Source organism: Diabrotica virgifera, chromosome 3 (assembly GCF_917563875.1).
Source record: "Diabrotica virgifera virgifera chromosome 3, PGI_DIABVI_V3a".
NCBI lineage: Eukaryota > Metazoa > Arthropoda > Insecta > Coleoptera > Chrysomelidae > Diabrotica > Diabrotica virgifera.
The window spans coordinates 251,582,062-251,605,311 of NC_065445.1; the positions used below are offsets into that span (position 1 = coordinate 251,582,062).

The 23,250-nt window shown below is 34.0% G+C and overlaps 1 protein-coding gene across 1 annotated transcript in view; it reads left to right on the forward strand.

The window, feature by feature from the left end:
* The window catches only part of LOC126881691 (cytochrome P450 4C1-like), a 39,693-nt gene that overhangs the window by 8,773 nt on the left and 7,670 nt on the right, over nt 1-23,250 (forward strand). Inside the window, exons 2-7 of the mRNA XM_050646100.1 lie at nt 846-955; nt 1,008-1,098; nt 6,202-6,387; nt 14,842-15,197; nt 15,364-15,432; nt 18,663-19,011. Coding sequence (XP_050502057.1) covers nt 846-955; nt 1,008-1,098; nt 6,202-6,387; nt 14,842-15,197; nt 15,364-15,432; nt 18,663-19,011 — 1,161 coding nt within the window. The remainder of the gene's footprint in view (nt 1-845; nt 956-1,007; nt 1,099-6,201; nt 6,388-14,841; nt 15,198-15,363; nt 15,433-18,662; nt 19,012-23,250) is intronic.

Genomic DNA, 23,250 nt, shown 5'->3' on the forward strand with positions numbered 1-23,250 from the left:
ATAAAATAATTATTTTTTAATTGCGAAAAACCGTCTAACAACGGGGTTTTTTGTTGAAAAATGAACATAGTCACTCGCAAATAACTCGAAAAGAATTGACTTAGTGAAAATCTCTATACAACAAAACTTGCTTAGAATTAGTCAGTTTATCCAATTCCGGACTTATTTTGAAGGAATGTTTTCTCACCCCTGAGAGTACCCCATCGGCACAGTAGGTATCGCTTCTTTTCTTGTTAGCTATGTGTATGACAAATTTTATGTCAATATAAGCGCTTCTTTAAAATTTACAACAAAAACCGTAAGTATATGGAATATTATTAGTAGGCTAAAATATCAAAACGAAACAAACAGAATAAAAGCATAACAAAATAAATTAAAATGCCTGACTTCTGACATGTTGTCGCAAATGGGAATCGGCAGTAACTGGATGATATACTAATAAAATTTCGTGTCTGTTGAAACTGAATCCTATTTAATTTCTCAACTTTATTTTAAAATTAATTTTTGTTTTTTGTTTCTTTGCTTTTTTTTGCAATTTTTGACACCGGGTTTTGGCGCCCCTAAAGGATGGCGCCCGTGTGCATTGCACACTTTGCACATACGGTATTGCATTGCATACGCTGTGGTGTTCATTGGTTGCAACTTCGTTTTGGTGACAACAGATATCAATCAGATGACCATTATCCCGAATTCCAAACAGCTACATAGTTAAATGAATGATATGTAATACTTTGTCTCCTAGTGACTACAGCATTTCTCCTGATATTGTGTCAATTATTGTCGATGTATCTCCCATAGGAACCTATTAAGAAGAAAGTGTTAACTAAAAAATTCTCTAATTTTAGAGCGAGTTTTCCAACGAGACAGAGAGCTATGTAATACCTATTTTCCTATATACAAGAAATATGCCTTTGGTTTCGCTATCGTTAACTTAACCACTCCAGAGGATATACAGGTAAGTTTTTAAGTATTCGTTTACTGACTGTGATAACCTATTTTGTTTGTAGCTTGTTTTATCAAACTCAAAACATAACCAGAAAGGTATATTTTATCGAATGCTCGAAGACTGGATTGGGCTTGGAGTTTTAACGAGTAATGGTGAGTTTTGTCACTAAATCAATATATGTATTTCGATAATAATCTATAACAGGTGCCAATCTATTTTAAGTTCTTTTAAGGCTTCCCACAATTGAGGAGCTGAAAGCTGCTGGAGGAGCATTCTCTGCGAGAATGGTTGTCAAATATTTTTAGACTATGCGTCTGAAAATACTTAAATAAGGTATACCAGACCTGGATTAAGAATCTTGAGGCCCCTAGGCAATCCAAGCTATGAGGTCCCAGGCATTCTCCATTTTTAATAATTTTCATTTTTGAAAATGTCTGTTCTCCTGTTGTGATATAACCGAAAATTACTGTGAAGCAGGAATAAATTGCTTTTTCTATTCTCATACTACAATATATCAATTACTATAGTATTTTTACTACAAAAGCGATATTACGTAGGTCAAAATTTTTGACGTAAGAGAACTGTCAAAACATTAGAATGTGACTTTTCATTATTGCCATGTTTATTATAATTATTTTTATTTATTATTAATTATATTATTTATATAATATTTATTAATTTATTATTATTATAATTTATTATTATTATAAATATGGCAATAATGAAAAGTCACATTCTAATGTTTTGACAGTTCTCTTACGTCAAAAATTTTGACCTAGGTAATATCGCTTTTGTAGTAAAATTACTATACCTGTATCATAATGAACTTCATTATGATACAGATTTTTATTAAGATACAGATTTTTAACCAATAAAATCGCGATAAAGGTGGTACACGCGCAGTGAAGAAAGCCGAGTCAAATACATACGCTTCGACAGTTCTCAATATGTAAACAAACTGTCAAACTGACAAACTACTTAATTTGTTTGTGTTGCAAAATTAATAAATTTGAATATATTTTTTGTTAAGAATGATCATAGAAACAATAGTGTATACAACTTGCATTTAATTATCATTATGAAGCTCGTACTCTATATCACATACGGTCTCGCCGCGTACGGCTCGTTTCGTATCCCTCATACTCGCTTCATAATGACCATCATTAAATGCTCGTTGCATAATATACTATTACCTATAATTCTTGAAGCTGGGCTATAAAATATTTAAACTGCTCTAGCTCATCTTCAAGTTCAGATTCAATATCATCAGGATAGTTTTCCTGTAGTTTTGAAGCACACTTCTTTATTCACTCAATTTTGGAAAAACGCAAAACATTGGTAGATATGTTTCAACCTTTAACTTTTGTCCATCCTGTAGAAAAATTTTATTAGAATTAGTATCATCAAAATGTAGTTTTCTTGCTCGCTTTTTGTTTACTCGAGTCGAATTATTCAGGCATTCTGCTCGCAGTAAGCAAAATTAAGTACCTATCTCTTTGGTATTTTAAGAGCTCTAAAAGTGAATTTAGAAGCTAAACTGCAGTTTGATGTTCACTCTTTGTAATGATTTACTGAAAGCGTTCTAAAATTGTTGACCAAAACTAATTAATTATGAATGTTTCTTTTTTGACATTTCTTTCAACAAACACTTAGATGAACTGTTTCAGCTTTCTGATTAGTGACTTCAGTAAGAGTATGAAGAGCAGATTTGAACGCGTTATAACCTTTAGACAAAGGTCCTGTTGCATGTGTCCTTGCAGTTTATCTATGCTACTTGATCTTTTAAGGACTAGATCGTGGCGAATGTGATCGCTTAGTGGAGTTTCATTTAAGCATTTGATCGTAACTTCCCAATGGTGGGTAGAGGCTGACAAAAAGTTGTACACGGACTGAACAAACCCAAAATATGATATTCCACTTGAGAGAGAATACGTTAGCCAATCTCTTTTAATTTTTGTTCCACTGATATGTTTTCGAAAAACCGTAGATTGTGTAGGAATGGTAATGTCTTTAAAATTTATTTTTTATGCTGAAAAACTTCCTTTAAAGTTTTTACATTATGAGGACCTTTTACAATCCAAAATTTTCGTACTTCTTCATTTATTGTATTTCGTAATCCTATGTCGTTTTCCGAATTTAGGACCCAATTTATCTTTAACTTCAATTTCTATCTTAGTTTTGGTTTCTGGTTCTTTAACTTCTTGAACTGGAATAGAATTGTCGGTACATGTTTTTTCATCTTCTTAAGTTACGGAGGTTATGCTTCCCTCAGTAATTTCTATTTCATCACGTGTATTTTCAATGGCTGCAGCTTCACAAGCTATGGATTTCTGTGTGAAACTGAGTTTAAATAAGTTTTGGTTCTGTTTTAGATCTTGCTTAAGGATCTTTTCTTTCTCCTGCTTTTTCTTGCTTTTTCTGCTCCACTCTCGAATTTTTTTCTTATTTCCATCTGTAATACCTACTGTTTCTTCTACCAAAGGGCATTTATTAGTGATTTAGTCTCACAGCATAGACTTTCTATGTGAAGAAATATAGACATTGTCATGTAGTTTATACGTCCACCATTACTTTTATGGTGATATTTGAATTTTTCAACATAAGTATGATTTATAGTTCTTATTTAGTTCTGATTATTATTATTTCGCTTTGGGTCCTGCGAGGCACCCTTTGGGATCGAAGCCCCTAGGCAACTGCCTACTTTGCCTTATGGTTAATCCGGCACTGGGTACAACTTTGCCACTCTCCATTGTTCTGTGCGTCTTGTTGCCATTTCTTGTTGCATTCGTTTAATGTCGTCCTCTGTTGCGTTTGTCTTCCTTGAGCGCCAGTCAATTAGTTTTCTGGTCCATCTAGAGTCTTTTAGTCTCGCTATTCCATTCCAGCTTGGCTATGGGTTCGACATCAGTGATACCTGTTCTTTTCCTAAGGTTTTCACTCAAAAAAATTTAGTTCGTAATATTGATTAACAGTGATTACTGAATAGTATTTCGTTGTCACAACAATTTAATTTGTTGTTTCAACGAACTTTTAGACATTGACGAATGTATTTGGTTATTGTCACAATAATTGAATATTAATTGTGAGAATAACTAGAGTACATTAATCAATAACACTCAATTTATTCAGCCAATAACTTAGTTTCGTATATTTAATAAGTACTGTTAATTCTGGCAGCAACTCACGTTCTTGATTTCGTAGAATGCAAGCAATTACCTTGGTTTATCGTGACAACGTACAGATTTCATTAAAACAATGTACAAATGTTGTTAATATAGAGTAATATATGATTATTGAATAGATGTAAATTGATTGTTGTGGCAGCGAATGCATTAATCAATCTACTACTGCATTTAATACCCACAATCAATGCGTTCATTGTGACAATAATCGTAGTTGTTGAGACAATAAATGTTTTGCTTGACCATTTGAAAGTTAACGGCTTTTCCTTATCGTGATACCCCTAGCTTCTCTGTGTTACCGAAGTGCCGAATAATAATTGCATTTCGTTTTCAAGTGTAGTCCGTAGTAGAAGGAAGTTTTTGTGTGTCGATCATCGTGAAATTTCGGTCGAATTCTTCTTAAATGTATTCATTTTTTTCGAATCCTGAGAAAACTAATTATTATTTTTGAAAATTTAAATGCAAAATAAAATATTACAGTATTATCGAGGGTCTGAGGTCCCTGAGAACCTCTATAATCATTATTTTAATAAGTCACAGGAGTGAAAAAGAGAAAATTTAGTATGATTTTTAATTTCAAATAGGCATACCATTCAACAGAAACTTTTTGTTTATTCTAAGGGACTTTCGGCCCTCGGTAATAATGTAATATTTTATTCTGCGTTTAAATTTTTCAAAAATACTTATTAGTTTTCTCAGAAACCAAAAAAAAATGAATGCGTTTAAAAAGAAATCGATCGAAATTTTGCACCTGCGCTCTCAAAAAGGATTAAAGTGTTATACATTTTTGGAATCACTATTTCAAACGCTTTTAAATAAGCTGACACATGACGTACTTTCTCATTTAAAAAAAATCAAAGTTACGCCACGCCTGTCACCTGAAGAGGGATCGTGTAAAGTTTGAAACATTGATGTTATAATATACTTTGATTATTTTAAAAATCGACCTGTCCGAGCGTTTTGCTTATGTGCTAAAAATAGATAAGTTAATAAGGGGGTGAGGGAGTGTAACACTTATTCCAGTACACTGTATAAGTGAAATCATATGAAAAATCACACAGTGTAAAGTCCTTTAGGTTAAGGACAAAAAAGGGGGATTTAAGAAATTATTATTAATCAATTAATATCCTACATTGGGCTATTGCATTCAGTAATTATTAATATAAAATACGTTCATAGTAGGAATGAATGAAACTGATTGTAAGAATGAATAGAATTGCTTGTAAGGAAAACTGTATTTATTGTGGGAATGAACGGAATTAATTGTAACAATAAACGGAAATAATTGTAGAAATAAACGAAATACGTAAGGAGAAATAACACTGTTATTGACACAACGAATATTCTTCGTCGGTCAATTAACGACGTTGTTGTTTCAATAAATAGTGTTCGTTGACTCAGTGAACAGAGTTCGTAATATCAATAAATAGTATTCGTTGACTCAGTAAACAGAGTTCGTAATACCAATAAAGTGATATTATGGTATACATAATGAATGTTCATCCATTCAATAAACGTAATACATTGGCTCAACGAACGAAAATAATGAATTGATGAACATCGTTTTGTTGTCCCAATAAAACCAAGAATTGGACAAATTTTAAGTTTTGAGTTTGTTGTCTGAATTAACATTTTTATTGATATTATGTACCTTTTTCGTTGAGTGTTGGTTCCTTATTTTGTCTTTTTTTATCACGTCGAGAATCGATATTCCCATTTCCATGCGCCTTTGTGCCACTCGCATTTTTATTGCTGTTGTTTTTGTGAGCGTGACAGTTTCTGCTCCATACGTCACAATAGGACTCTTCAACGCTTCTCATTTGTTTCGAGCTTCTGTCATAAATATGTCGTATAATAATATTATACACGGATTATACGACATATGACAGAAGCTCGAAACAAATGAGAAACGTTAATAAGCCCCATAGGAAGACCGCATTGGCCAGATGTCTTCCTTTTCATAGCTATCGGTATGTTGCTCTTAAAGGTGTATCATATTAAACCATACTCAAGTGTTATTCCATACGAATACAAAAAATAAAATATATTTACGATAAAAATTTACATCTTCAGGTGAGATGTGGCACAGAAGACGAAAATTATTGACTCCTGCCTTTCACTTTAAAATATTAGAAGATTTTTTACATATTTTTAACAAAGAAACGAAACAGCTCGTCCAATACTTCAAAGAGAACTGTGATAAACCTTATATTGATGTAGTTGATCCCATCACAAGATTTACTTTATTTTCTATAGGAGGTAAGTATTCATTGATTTATGATAGGGAAAGATTAAATACAGAGTTTCATAGGGAAACAGAAATAGTTGGCTCTAACAGTTTTTAAAACCGAGTTACAGGATGTTTTATCGAATTTAATCATTTCTTTCTTTTTACTCACTAATCATAAGGAAAAAACAAGGCCGGATTAATCAAAAACTATAAAGTAATTGTTCGATCCTAATTTGTATAAAATATTTTAAATTGTCAATATAAATTAAAGTAAAACAAGTACGTATACTATTTCACGGGGGACGAGTAGTTTTTGGAATCGGTAACCCAGAGCAACAGTCAGAAAATTAAAAATATCATATCTATCAAATAATTTCAACGAGAAAAAATATATTTTTGTGGAATCTACGTTCGCTTAGTGCTGTGGAATGCGCTGAAATAAAGAACCTATCAAACCATCTTTAAACCTTGTGAATTTCCTACAGCAGAAACCATTGTGCAAAAAAGATAGGACATCACGAAAAGTGCTGAATACCCTCGTTGGCTTTTTACAGTCCTCCAACGAAGAAAAAGGGTTCAGAGCAAACATTGGTCTACTTCGTCCGGATTTTTTGACAACCGAAGAAAACATCGATCCCTTCGTCTGAATTTGGTACCTACAGCTTGCAGCATCGAGAAGTAAGGTTAGAATATTTGATTCACTTATTTTAATCTTGCTTTGAGAGTATATAATTTATTGGCATATGGTTTTGTTTTAGTTCATATTCTTTCTACTTTATCATACAAAATATTAAACATTTGGCACATTTCTTTAAAAACAAATTATAATTTTTGGATTTATATCTTAAAAAAAAAACTTACTTCTTTAAGCTAATTAACATATCTAAATATTGAAATAAACGTTATCAGATATTATTTGTATAATAATCTACAATATTAATCATATTAATTAATACATAATATACAACAACCAGCCTACCATAGCAGCACCCATCGAAGGGAATATCGTTTAATTATAATATAATCAACGCATTTAAAATCAATTTACTTATAATAAAGACATCCTAAGCATTATTAATATTTGGCCCAACATAGCCGTATCATCCTTATACCTAATCCACATCTTCAACAATTTATTTTTTATTGCTTACTTAGCTTATCTACTTATTTTAACTTGGTACTGCAACTAATAGCTAGCAATATTCTTATTAATTAGTATATTCCACAAAACACAGTAAATTTATAACCTTCTCTCAAACCTATTAGCGTTAATTAATTGATAAAAATGGCTAGTGCTGAAGACCTTAAACATCTTGTAGCTCGTCGTGGCACTGTTAAATCCACAGTGACTCGTTTTAACACTTTCCTTGAAAAATGTGTAACTCCTTTATCTGACACAATCCGTCTTGAATTACAAGCGCGTCTGGATGCCTTAAAGGAGTCAGTTGTTGAGTTTGAAAAGATACAGTGTGACATTGAACGTATTTGTTTATTTGATACAACCTCTAACCTCGGCAATCAAGATGATGAACGAGGAGAGTTCGAAAGCAAATATTATGCCTTAGTAGCTAAAGCAACATTACTTCTCAATCCCACATCAACGGAGCAACCACCCATTCATGGGTCATCTTCATCCATGTCATCTTCGCCAATGCTCAACTCTCATCGTCTTAATTCATATTTACCACCAATCCCTTTGCCCATATATTCTGGCACATATGAAAATTGGACAAATTTCAAAGAAACCTTTGAGGCACTTATTGAGAACAATCCTACTATTCATAAAATCGAAAAATTTTATTATCTTAAATCCAGTCTAAAGGGAGAAGCCGCTCAAATTATTGGAGCACTCTCCGCAACCGAAGCAAATTATGAAACGGCTTGGCATCTATTGTGCGACCGTTATGAAAACAAAAGGGCAATTATTCATGCTCACGTCAAATCCATCTTCGAGCTAAGTCCTACTAAAGATGAGTCGTCTCGTTCCTTGAGAAAACTTTTAGACACTTTCGTCAACCATTTCAAATCCTTGGAAAACTTAGGGGAACGCGTTTTCGAGTGGAGTACCATTCTAATATATCTTTTAACATCCAAAATTGACATCAATTCTCGAAAAGAATGGGAAAGAGTCTCAGCAGGAAAGCAATCTCCCGATGTGAAACACTTCTTAAAATTTTTATCAGAAAGGTGTAAAATTTTAGAATCTGTTGAACAAAAATGCGACCAAAAGATATCTCATAAAAGAGATTGGCATAATGTCAAGTCATCTGACAAATCTTCAACCCTTACCGCATTAGCTCAAGTGCCACCAAGGTGCAGTTTATGCTCAGATAACCATTTTATCTACTCTTGTTCTAAGTTTCATGCCATGCCGATACCGGACCGTTTTGCAAAAGCAAAGGAGCTTCATCTGTGCACCAATTGCTTAAGGTCCGGACATAAAACTTTGGATTGTAAATCTAGCTACTTTTGTAAGACTTGTCAAAATAAACACCATAGCCTTTTACATAGAACTCAATCCGAGTCGCAAAATCATAATAAAAACCATATATCTTCCACATCTAATCTTCCCCAATCTCATCAAAATAATCCTAGCACTTCTAGACAACCAGAGACATCCTGTAACTTATATTCATTTAATCAAAATCCCAATTCATTCATACTGTTAGCTACTGCTGTAGTAAAAACATTTGACAAAAATCGGCAACCCACACTGGCCAGAGCCATCTTAGATAGTGGAAGCCAATCCAATTTTATTACTCAAGAACTATTTGAGAAACTAAATCTTCCATATGAACATGTTAACCTACCTATAACAGGTATAAATCACGTTACAACTTCACTTACTAAACGTGTAAAATTAGAAGTAAAATCTTTAAACGGAGATTTCACTTTCAAAATGCCTGCTCTCGTAATTAATCAAATAACCGATCTAACACCACAGCATTCAATCAACCCTTCTTATATTAATATACCCAATAATATCACATTAGCTGACCCTCAGTTCTACGATCCTTCTGAAGTACACCTACTCATTGGTGCAGGTTTATTTTTTAATCTCATGGGTTCTGGACAAATAAAGGGTAATAAAGGTCAACCATTTTTACAACAAACGAAATTGGGGTGGGTAGTTAGTGGCCCAGTTCCTTCACAAGCTTATTGCTACCATTCTGGTCCCAGTTCTTGCTTTCTTTTATCGGCCGATCCTCTTCAGGCCTGTATCGAAAAATTCTGGAAAATTGAAGAGAATTATATTACGATTCCTTCTAAATACACTAAGGAAGAAGAAGAATGTGAAGTCCATTTTCAATGTACCACAATTCGCGACGACACTGGACGTTTTCAAGTGAGTCTTCCTCTTAAACCTCAAATTGCACAACTAGGCAAATCTTATGACATAGCTTTTAAACGATTTCTATCAATCGAAAGGAAGCTTCAGAAAAATCCCATTCTAAAACAAGCCTATTGCGAATTTATGTCACAGTACATCGAGCTTGGACACATGTCTAAAATTTCGGATCTTGAACCTGATTCTTCTCCTTTGTATTATTTGCCTCATCATGCTGTCGAAAAGAATGATAGTCTTACCACTAAAACTCGTATCGTTTTTGATGCCTCGTGTCCCACTTCTACCGGCATATCACTAAATCATACACTCAAGGTGGGCCCTGTTGTTCAAAGCGATCTTTTTTCCATATTGCTACGATTTAGACAGCACAACTTCGTATTTACCGGTGACATTGCCAAAATGTATCGACAAGTACTGGTCGAACCAGCACAGCGTAACCTTCAACGCGTGATATGGCGAAATGATCCTTCCCAAGAAATTACCATCTATCAGTTAAACACCGTGACATACGGCTTGGCAAGCTCATCATATTTAGCTACTAGATGCTTAAAGGAAATTTCTATACATTCTTTGGCTACATTTCCTGAAGAAAGTCGTAAGCTCAACCTAGATACGTATGTCGATGATGTGGTCACAGGTGCTTCAACTGAACAAGGCTTGATTTCTCTTCGTCGAAACTTAACTTCAATATTAAGTTCCTATGGCTTCAATCTAAGACAATTTTCATCAAACAGTACGGCCCTGCTATCAGATATAAATATAGACGATCACAAAGAAGAATATATAATAACAGATTCACCAAACAGTAAAACTCTTGGCATATCGTGGAATTCTTTAACTGACTCATTTATCTACAATACAAGGATAACAGCAAATCCATCCATTATTACAAAAAGGACAATCCTATCAACCATAGCTTCTATTTTTGATCCTCTAGGTTGCCTTGGGCCCATGATCGTTCAAGCAAAAGTTCTAATGCAAAAATTATGGATTCAGCGACTTAACTGGGATGATCCTATTCCTGTCGAACTCTATAAGATCTGGAAATCGTTTATAGACAACTTTACTCTCGTTAATTCTTTTAATATACCTCGTCAAGTCACCACGAAAGATACTATTTACATTGAGCTACATGGCTTTTCCGATAGTTCAATAAATGCATATGGAGCTTGCATATATGTACGATCTATTGATATACATGGTCGTATACTTAGCAATTTACTGTGCGCTAAATCACGTGTTGCTCCGTTAAAGGCTATTTCACTACCTAGACTGGAATTGTGTGGAGCACTTACTCTTGCTCGCCTAACTAAAAACGTAATCGAATCTTTAGAACTTACTTTCTCAAAAATTTATTTCTATACCGACTCCACAATTGTTCTATGCTGGTTGGGTCTTGAACCTCGCACTTTAAAAACATTCGTATGCAATCGTGTATCCGAAATCCAGCAATTGACAAAAATAGATGAGTGGCATCATATACCCTCCAATGTAAATCCTGCCGACATAATATCTAGAGGAGCTAGTCCGTCCGAATTGCATGAATGTGATTTATGGTGGCATGGACCTTCATTTTTGTTGCAATCTCAGGATACTTGGCCCTCAAACAATCATATATCGAACTTCACAGCTCATACTCCTGATCTCGATTTAATGGAACTTAATCCAAAATCTATTGTTCTATCATCTCAAGTATCTCATTCAATCTTAATATCTTCACTAGTTAATAGATATTCTAGTTATACTAAACTTCGGAACGTTCTGGCCTATTGTTTTCGATTTATCTACAACGCCAAGACTTCAAGGGAATTCCGGATAATTGGAGATCTCACCTTAACGGAGATGGTCCAAAGCACACATCATCTTGTTAGACACGTTCAGAGAGAAAGCTTTCCTGAGGATATTCACCAATTAAAGTCTCATGGTAAAGTCAAACCTTCCAGCAAATTAAGCTCTCTGAACGTATTCCTTGACGACCTAAACATAATCAGGGTGGGAGGTCGCTTAAGACACGCTTCTATCCAATTCTCAGCTAAACATCCGGTTTTACTTCCACATAAGCATCCTCTGACAGAATTAATTATATTTTATGAGCATAAGCGAAACCTTCATCCTGGAGCCCAGGCGACGCTATCCTTCGTCAGACAATCCTTTTGGCCATTAAACGGTAGAAATGTGGTCAGAAATGTTCTTCGTAAATGTATTCCATGTTTTAGAAGCAATGCTCAACCCATGGACAATTTAATGGGGGATTTACCACCCTCTCGAGTCAATATCTCTCATCCCTTTGCGCGCTCTGGCGTCGACTACGCTGGACCATTCAAACTTAAGGAATCGAAATTTCGAAATCGTCGGTTTACTAAGGCATATATTTGCGTATTCGTTTGTTTAACTACTAAAGCGATTCACATTGAATTAGCTAGTGAATTAACTTCGGAATGCTTCTTGAGCATCTTAAGACGTTTTGTTGCGAGACGAGGTCTATGCACCGATTTGTATTCAGATAATGGTACAAATTTCACTGGAGCTAACAACGAGCTGCAAGGTATATATAATGTATTAAAAACAAATGCCATCCGAGATTTTTCTCAAGAAAATAAAATAACATGGCATTTCATTCCTGCCAGATCTCCACACTTTGGGGGGCTATGGGAGAGTGCCATAAAATCAATAAAAACTCACTTGTACCGTATTATAAACAATTCCAATCCTTTATCCTATGAGGAATTATATACTCTTTTAGTTCAGATTGAAGGTGTATTAAATTCTCGACCCCTGTTTCCTATGAGCAACGATCCCAATGATATGGAAGTGCTGACTCCAGGCCATTTTCTCATTGGTCATCCGCTTAACATGGTTCCTGCTATAGACTATGAGGATTTTCCGATCAACCGGCTCACCCGATTTGAGCTCTTGCAGCGTATGATGCAGCACTTTTGGTCGAGGTGGAAAAATGAATACTTGCATACTCTGCAGCAACGAGAAAAGTGGAGATATAGCAAAGACACGGCCAAATTACAAGGACAGATGGTGCTCCTGAAGGATGATGGTCTTCCTCCGTATCAATGGTCCCGTGGATGTATAAGTGCTCTTCATCCTGGCAAAGACGGACTTGTGCGCGTCGTGAGCGTCGCTACCCCAAATGGAACTATCAAACGTAGCATTACTAAACTGTGCCCGTTACCCCATGAACAATAAACATTCGGTTTTTATTTTTTTTTTACTTTAACCGAAACAACTACTTTTAAATTTTCTTTCATTTATGTAGTATTTAGGTATGTATGTATAAGTATTGTATAATAAGTCATTGTAATTCTGCAAGCCACAGCCTAAGCGAGCCGATTTTTAAGTAATTAGTCACTACCTTTCTTTATTGAAGTGTATCCCTATATAACTTCAAGGGCGGCGGTATGTTCGATCCTAATTTGTATAAAATATTTTAAATTGTCAATATAAATTAAAGTAAAACAAGTACGTATACTATTTCACGGGGGACGAGTAGTTTTTGGAATCGGTAACCCAGAGCAACAGTCAGAAAATTAAAAATATCATATCTATCAAATAATTTCAACGAGAAAAAATATATTTTTGTGGAATCTACGTTCGCTTAGTGCTGTGGAATGCGCTGAAATAAAGAACCTATCAAACCATCTTTAAACCTTGTGAATTTCCTACAGCAGAAACCATTGTGCAAAAAAGATAGGACATCACGAAAAGTGCTGAATACCCTCGTTGGCTTTTTACAGTCCTCCAACGAAGAAAAAGGGTTCAGAGCAAACAGTAATTTTAACCTTGAGACAACACCCTGTATATTGAAATTTTCCAAATCCGTTTGCATATTTGAAAAGAATACCAAAAACAATGTTGAATGTTTCGCTTCAATTTTTTGCTCAGATGATTTAATGACTTTAATTTTGAAATTATATTGAAATTTTTAAGAACTCTGAAATAATTAAAAAGCAGGTAATGACTAAACTTTTAGTAATAACTTATTAAAGTTAATTAAACATTACTCATTTTCCTTTATCAAATACCTGTCAAATTGATACGATACGATACACGATGTTTTAGTTCTCTGTATGGATACTTTAAACTGTAGTGTTTAAAAAATCAAACTCACATAGTACTTACAAAACTGTTACTGTCCCCTATGGGGATGATGTAGACACGAAGACACTTTTAGGAGTCTTTAAAAATATTGTTTGACCATCTGGAGGTCATCTGAGCTTAAGTATGGAAGAAAACGAGAGCCCAATATAGGATTTAACATATATTCAGACAATTGTAATCTTGAAAATATTTATATTAATGCGTGTCCGACGCTCTTAAAGGGTATAAGGACAACGAGAAGAAGAAGAAAATATTTTTGTTTATTTTGAAAGAATAAATAACACCGATCTTGGTCATTTACATCCGATTACACTAGGTCATATTTTGTACAAGGAACTAGGAATTTCTAATATCCTTCAAGTAAGAGGAATTGGTAGGAACAGAATTAAAGTGGCAGTAGCTTCTATTCATGATGCAAATAGTCTTATAAATAATAGTAAACTAAAGGAAGAAAATTTAAGAACCTTTATTCCGAGTCATTTATTATAAAGCAAGGGTTCGGGATATTGATAGGTACTCAACTTGATACTGTATATTTACAGGAAAATATTGAATCTCCTTCACGTACCTAAGATATTAAACGAATGCATAGATAAGTTGAAAAAAATGGTACAATTGACTGTGTTGCAAAACAAAACTGTTATTGTAGCTTTTGAAGGTAATATACTTCTTTACGTGCCATCTCGACGACGAAGGTTGGCAATCATCATTGTTATTCTCACTTTTGCCACTACACCCCGAAAGAGTTCAGTTGAGCTGCATCCAAACCATTATCTGAGATTTCCCAGCCAGGATTTGAAGGTAATATGCTGCCCCAATATGCTATTATAAATCATGTTTTTGTCCAGTAAAACCAGTTTTAAGCAGGGTTGCTTAGTGCTATAGGTGTTTGAGATACAGCCAGATTTCAAAACAATGTAGAAGTTCTCAAAACCTATGCATTCGTTGTGGGACCTAATATCCTACAGAGTGGTGGCTTAAGAGGAATATCAGTGTTAAATTTTCAATGTGTATCTCTTTTTAGAAACAGCATTTGGTAAAGATTTCCAAGAAGATCCTAAATGTGAAGACTACGTTCAAGCTGTTCATGACTACGGCGAGGACTTTGTATATAGAATAGTTAGGCCTTGGTTCTTAATACCGTGGCTATACAAACTGAGTCCCTCTGGTAGAAGACATCAACATGTTTTAAAAATTCTAAACGATTTTTCTTCGGTGGTGATCAGTGAAAGAAGTAAGTCGTTCAAGATCGACATAAACTCGAATGTGTATGAATCTAAAAGAATGAGATTGCTAGATTTGATGCTGTCCACTAAAATCAAACGGGGAGGGATAGACGATGGGGGAATTAAAGATGAAGTGAATGGTTTTATTTTTGGTGTAAGTATAAAGAATAAATTGTTAAAAAGGGTTTTATATTTATAAAAAGCGACCGCAAGGTCGTAACTGACTTTAGGCTTTGTATATGTTGCTTCAAATCGAAAATAGAATTAATTAGTTCTTTTTTTTTTTCTCTTTCTTAGTTATTCTTATTTATCATTTTTAGGGACATGATACCACGGGTACCGCACTTTGTCATGCTTTGTTGCTGTTGGCTAACGAGCCGTTAGTACAGGTATGTTTGTTTTACATTTGTATTTTTTATAACATAACAAGTATCTAAGACTCAGCTAAGGAAGTTCTTTTTCTTCTTTTTTATAGACATGAATCTGTCTGTTTTTCAATGTGCCTCCAGTAAGTTGTCATTCCATCGTTTTCGTGGTCTTCCCACTAATCGTCTTCCTATTGGACAACCGTCTTTCGCTGTCGTTACTAATCTATTTGTTGTCATTCGTCTTATGTGGTCATTCTATTCTACTCTTCTGTTTCTTACCCAGTTATTAATATTCTTCACCTTGCAACTCTGTTGTATATCTGTACTTCTAGCTCTGTCCCATAGTGTCTTACCATCGATTTTTCGAAGGGTTTTCATCTCCGCTATTTCGAGCAATATCTTCTCTGTGTAGGTGTTCCTGCTGCATGTGTCATTATTGATCTAATGACTCTTTTGTAAATTCTATCTTTTATTTCTTTTCCGATATTTTTATTTCTCCATATTGTGTCATTCCGACACACAACCTGCGGTTCTGTTTGCTCTATTTACTTGATCTTCCACTTCTGTTTCGAGCTTTCCATAGCTAGATAGCCTAGATATTTAAACTCCATCACTTATTGGATTTGCTGTTATAACCGTGCATTATTTCTTCTCTGGGGAAATTTACCATGTTAAATATTATGGCGGTTATATTAAACTGGTCCAGCGTACGTTGTAAATCATTTTCACTTTAAGAGATTAGTATTGCATCGTCTGCATAGCATATTATTTTAAGTTATTTTTCTCCCATTTGGTACCTATTCTTTTTTATTTCTTACTTTTTTTATTATCCAATTATATTATTTATACTATGATCAGATTGGCCAATAAAGGACTCAAGGAATCTCCCTGTCGTATCCCATTGCCAGCTTCAATTGGTCCGTTAGTTCTTTCATATTCTACTTTTACTTTTATTGTTCTGGTAGATGTTTTCGAGCGTTTTAATTATTCCTATAGGTACCTCTCTTGAGTATAAAGAAATGGATAACGTCCTTTAGTTTGACCCCGTCAAATGCTTTCTTACGGTCCATGAAACATAAATATGCCGATTTGTTGTATTCTAACGATGTCTCTTGAACTTGCCTCATTATAAATAAATCGTCAGTGCATGATCTTCCCGATCTAAAACTTTGTTGTTCTTTTGCTAATGTTATAGTTTCATTCAGTATATTTGCTGCTAAAATGAACAACCACTTTGGTTGTTAATTTTAATGTTGTGTTTAATAAATTAATTTCTCTGTTATTCTCCGTGTCCGATTTGTCTCCTTTTTTAAAGAGAGGTATTAGGATGCTTGATCTCCATTCTTGTGGTAATGCAAATAACGCGTTAATTAACGGCATTAGACGTCACTGTGGCCCCAGCATTAGAGAGTTTTTCTGTAAGGAAGTTCTTGGCGAAAGTAAATCATGCTTACCTGAAATACGTGCCAACCAAGTCACAAAAAGCGTACGAGAATAATTATAGGACACTAAGAATGGAAAGATATAAACTCTTAAAAGAAGAATAAAAATGATCAGTGGATATAGGAACTGGATCACTAGGAAAGTTTTTTAGAAGAAATAGAGCCAGAGCATAACTTTTACTCTACACAAAAAAAAGAAATCTTTTAAAAGGCCAAAAAACGGAGGTGAAAATGCTAATAAAGGCGAAACATACATATATAACAGAATACATGCATTGACTATTTAAAAAACTGTAAGTATGGTATGCAGAGGAACAACAAATGACGTTAGAAACAGAAACACCAGAAACACCAGGAAAAAATAAAAACGAGGGGGTCTTTTAGGAAACGCTCTATTATAAACCAGTCGTTCTGCAGCCCGTAGATACATTCTAGGTCTTAGTCTAGCCACTTAATAGTCCACAAAATGTGTCTGCATGCGATCTAACCTTTTCCAGTTTTTTGCCATTCCTGGTGGGCCCATTCCTGCATATTTTTCTCAGCACTTTAGCCTTCTTAGCACATGACAATCCAATATCTTCCCTTAGCTAACAACACCGCATAAGTCATTTTTACCAACTTTACAGGAGACGAAAAAAACTACTTTTTCTACGAGCGTGCAAAAATGTCTACTTTCGCGCACGCGTTTTAGTTTAGAAAGTTTTACTTTTCCTCACCCTTGTTACTCTTCCGCACGCGTTTTACTTTACCGCACGCGTTTTACTTTTCCGCACGCGTGTTAATTTAGATATGTTAATATGGCCTTAAAGTAATTATAATGCATGCAATAAACTAATATTTAGATATTATTTACTAATTAATTTCAAATATATCTTATTGTGTTCATGTTTTAATGAAATTAACGCGAGAATTCGATGAAATAAAATAATTTTGAAATAATATTCGAAAGTCAAATCAGCAGACAATAACAACAGTGGTTTTGAATCGTCGTCATGGAAACCAAGACCGTCGTCATGCTAACCAATTATGCTGAAAGTTTGGTTTTGACAACCATGTCAAAGAATTAATTTGTGAAAGACTCGTAGAAAAAATATTGTTCCTAACGCTTGCAGAAAGTCTCTTTTCCGCACTCGACTGCTTGCCGAACTCCCGCTTCGCGTCGTTCGGCAAACTGCAGTCGCGTGCGGAAAAGTATTACTTTCTGCACTTTTTAGGAAAATAAATATTTTGAAACACCGCCTAAGTTAAAAAAATACCGTTAGTAAACACCGCTTAAATTATTTTATTATCATTTCTTTCTATATTAATACGCGTAAATGAATAAACATTACTTTATTATATAATATAGATTACCCCTTAATCTTCTATAAAAGCTTCTTGGATACTAGACTTTTCAGCAGTAAAACTCACGTACACACATAATAATCACAGAGTGACTTGTGCGGTGTTGACCATGATACAGGTGTTGACGACTTGCGCGGTGTCACTACTTTGTGAATTACGGCATCTGATTGACTGAAATCTAAATCATGTGACAAATGGTTAGATGCGCAATGAGCAGATCTATCCAATGGTATTAAAATCTAAAAACCGTTAATTTTCGACTTGAGCGGTGTTGTAAGCTAAGGGACGATATGCATTTTACTTGGGCTTGACCGGGTGTATTATCCCAGTGAGAGTTATGTTGTGTTCGGATCCATGATTTGTAAGAGAACATCCGTGTTAAGTACAGTTTTGATGTCTTTATTGTGTAACATGTGTTATGAACTAAATGTATAGATCTAACGTATAACAATACATATATTTCAGGAAAAAATTTATGAAGAAATAGTAACCGTAGCAGGAAACACTGATGATCCCAATTTCCCCCAACTGGCACAACTAAGATATATGGACAGATGCATAAAGGAATGCTTGAGGATATTTCCCAGTATTCCGTCTATTTCCAGAGTGGCAAGGGAAGATATAACAACCACTACTGGATACATTATACCAAAGAGGTGCAACATACGAATTAATATTTTTGATTTGCATCGTCGGCCAGAATTTTGGGAATATCCCGAAAGATTTGACGCGGATAGATTTTTACTCGAAAATGTTTTAAAAAGGCATCAGTATTCTTATATACCTTTTAGCGCTGGAAGCAGAAACTGTTTAGGTTTGTAAACCATAATTTATTAGTCTACCCAAGTAGCAATTTGTCGACGCGACAACGTTGTCTACCGCGTGGCAACGTTTTGTTACAACGTTGTTATTGCCTAGAAGACGACCCAATTCTGCACTAATTTGGTGGACGATTTTTGAGTTGTCTTGACGTTGCCTAGGCAACCTTAAGCGTTGCATGAGACAACTGAATCGACTATAAAAAGTGCCTGCGTGCAATGGTTGCTCAAAGAGTCTGACTGGTTATGTTTTTTTACCTATATAAAAAGTAAACTATTTTGACATCATATCAGGTATTTAAATTTATATAAATACATAAATAAGGACTTAAACAAAATTACCTGATGTGAAATTTATAAACGCATCTCAGATTACCGTCAAATATGGATATTCCACCTTTAAAAACACACGCGCTCATTTTTTATCACCTTTTTAACAAAAAATATGCAAATTTAAAAAATCTAATTTTAATATAAAAGCCAGAATTTATGTTAAAGATGTTTTGTATAAATTTAATGTATTGATGGTGCTTTTAAAGGTATTAGAAAATGCCTGCATTTTTTATATTTTGTGTTTTTATTTTCTTTACATCCCAAAAAAAACAAAATGGTGCATTAAACAACATTACCAATATCACTTAAAATATACCTTATTAGAAACCATAGACGGATGAGACAACCGAGAAGTCCAATCGCCGACCAAACACGGCCTGGACCGACTATCCCAACCACTTTAGAACGCACCCTCTTATTGGGTGACAGAGGTCATGTGACCAGTGCAATGAAGTGCATCATTCTCCTTAACAGCGTTGCCACATTTAGTAGATATCTACTGTTTTGGTATATTTTTGATATTATTTAAAAAATTCTAGTAGGCAATGTTTTTTATTAGATGTTTGGTATATTTCAATATTTTGTTATCACTAAAATAAAATTTGCTTTTTAATAGTATTCACCCCATTTCTAAATTAATCTTCAGACATTTTGTTACAATTTCCCAATGTCATTACCGAAAATAAGATTCAGGACGTAGAGGATGATAATAGATTGACAGAGAAATGAAACTGGTAAATACCAGATCTAAATAAGGAAATCTTCATATAATTGGTTTGGAGAATTTTCAAAATGATTGTAACGCTCGGTTTCATAATCAGTTAAAGTGGATTTTAAATTTTAAGTAAGTTGGTACCTACCTTTATCACAATTCATATATGGGTAAATGTCAACTTTAAAGTGAACTTTACTTAATGTTTATTTTAAGTTGATTATGAAACCGGGCGATTTTGACAGGTAACCGTTAACACAGATTGTACTGTATTTACAAGGCCTAAAAAGAATCTACTGATTTCTATTGATTTTTTAAAAGCAAAACTACTATCCGCTGCAAGATAATTCGGATGGAATTCAGACAAAATATGTACAAAAAGTACATATTTTGTCGGAGTTTCAGCCAAATTATCTTGCAACGGATATAGTACTGAAAGAGTAAGAACTGGCCTTACAACCCTGTCTAGCAAAGCTGATACAAAGATTTAAGCTTATCAAATCTACTGATAAAACAATGGACAATGGAGAAACCAGCTAATAAAAAACAAATAAACAGGTTGTTAAATAAATCGAAAATTTCCAGCAAAATAAAATATAAAATAAGAAAAAAGTAAGGTTATAAAGTAAATTTTTTTTGCTCCTGAAGTTGCCGTAAACGTGTCACACATCTATAGAACTATACGTAAAGGCCCTGGGGTCGTGAGAGACAACTACCTAGTCGGCCAGAAAACCCATGGGCGTAAATTAGTTTAGCATTATAACGTTTTTAAGTAGTTGCGATTGTTGAAAAAACTTAACTGTGATATGTAGTTGTCACAATAGTAATAACTTAGTTGCCCATATAACTAAAGATATTACTTAACGTTGTAACATCGTAATGTCAGTCGGGTTAGGGGTCGTTGGCCGAAACAACTGAAAGTCCACTGTGGCAACGTTATATACAGTGCATTTGTTTGTACTGACAACCAATGCGTCGAAAAATTGCTACTTGGGTATTCTTCTTCTTAAAGTGATCTCTCCCCAATGGAGGTTGGCTACTACATTGCAAACTCTTCTCTATCTTCAGCTGTTCTTATTAGCTGTTCACAATTTAGCCACGTCCATTGTCGGATGTTTCTGAGCCACGATAGTCTTTTCCTTCCTAATTCTCTCTTTCCCTCGATCTTTCCTTTCACTATAAATTGAGCATATTGGTACTTATCATTTCTCAGTACAGTCGAATCCGCTTATTGGAATAGCCTTCGTGACAAGCGAAAGTATTCCTATAACGGGGTTATTCTAATAACCGATCATTGGTGCCTGGTAGAAACGTTTTGGAACCTCAAATTTCTATTCCTTAAAGCGGGATATTCCTTTAACTGGTATTCCAATAAGCGGGTTCGACACTGTGTATGGTCTAGGTATATAGATCAGGGCGCATCTGTAAAAATATTAGTACATTTGGACGTTGAAAGGTGACTCATATTTTTTGCAGAAATTGCTTGCAGAAATCTTCCCACTCAAAAAGGTCCGGAACATTGTTTAAATAATGAAAATGTCGAAAAATGAAGGAAGAATTCGATTTTTTTCTTCGTTTTTTGATTATAACTTTGAAAGTATTCATTTCTGAGAAAAGTTGTACTGACATAAAAGTTGCGTAATTAGATTTCCTACAATATAAAATTCGTTAAAAATTTTAAAAATTGTCACCCTTGTTGCAAAATAACAATGATTGCGAAAAAACGATAAAAAAAAACAAGTATTCGCAATTTACGTTTTTCAACCATTTATGCTAGGCTTAGGATCTTCATATTTTATCAAGAAAAACTTTATGATATTAGAAAACAATACTATGAATTTCATTAAGAACGGTTGAATAGAATTTGCAAAATAAATTTTGCAATCCAGCTTTGGCAAAAAAATTATTTTTTTCAAAATCTTGCAGGACTGAATATAAATCAGACAGCAAGTTTAATTTTTTTTACATATAGAAGAATACCGTACCTTTCATTTGCAATTTGCAAAATTAAAATCGGTTAACCACTACGGCGTCAGGAATTTTTTTAAATACACATTTTTTTTGTGCTACGCGCAGGACAATGGATAGTTTGCTCTGATTTTATTCCAATGACCTTTGATAATTATTGACAAATTTTAATTTTTAGTACATTTCGATATAAATAAATAAATTTGTTTATTTCAAAATAAAAACACATGCTTTGTCCTTTGAAATAACACTTTTTTGGCAAAAATTTTATTTGTTCATATATTTTAAGTTAGAGAATAAAAGTTTATTATTTTTAAACATATGCAACTGTTTAAAAAATATTTCACAGACAATAATCAAATTAGTTTGACTTTTTTGGAAATAAAACATTAAAATACCACAAAATATAGTGTAAGAAAATAATATATTAGATAAAGATTGGAAGAAATTTTGGTGGAAATCAACTTTTGTGAATCGAACACCGCTATCCTGCGCGTAGCACCAAAATTTAATGTTTATTTAAAAAAAATTCCTGACGCCGTGGTAGTTAATGGATTGTAATTTTAAAAATTACAAATGAAAGGTACGGTATTCTTCTGTGTGTAAAAAAAATTTCAACTTGCTATCTGCTTTATTTTCAGTTCGCAACATTTTGAAAAAATGAAGTTTTTTTGCGAAAGCTGGATTGCAAAATTTATTTTGCAAAATCTATTGCACCGATATTATTGAAATTTGCAGTATTGTTTTACTATATTATATAATTTTTATCAATAAAATATGAAAGTCCTAAGTGTAGCATAAATGGTTGAAAAACGTAAAATGCAAATACTTGTTTTTTATGGTTTTTTCGCAATTATTGCTATTTTGCAACAAGGGTGACAATTTTTAAAATTTGTAACCAACCCTATATTATAGGAAATTTAATTACGCAACTTTTATATTGTTATTATAAGAGTTAATTCCAAGAAATTTCTGCAAAAAAATATTAGTCACCTCTCAACGTCCATCTCAAAACAGATGCGCCCTGGACTAATAATGTTTTTCTAACTTTCACTGTGTTAAAAAGTTCTCTTTCCTTGCCTATTCTATGCAGGTATTGCTATTCGTTTGAGGTACCCAGGGCCGCCGCTAAAGTGTTGGCCGCCCGTGAGCAACTTAAATATTTGCCGCCCCTCTTCCAACACTTTAGTCGTTTCAACATAGGTACTAGTATTTAAAGAAA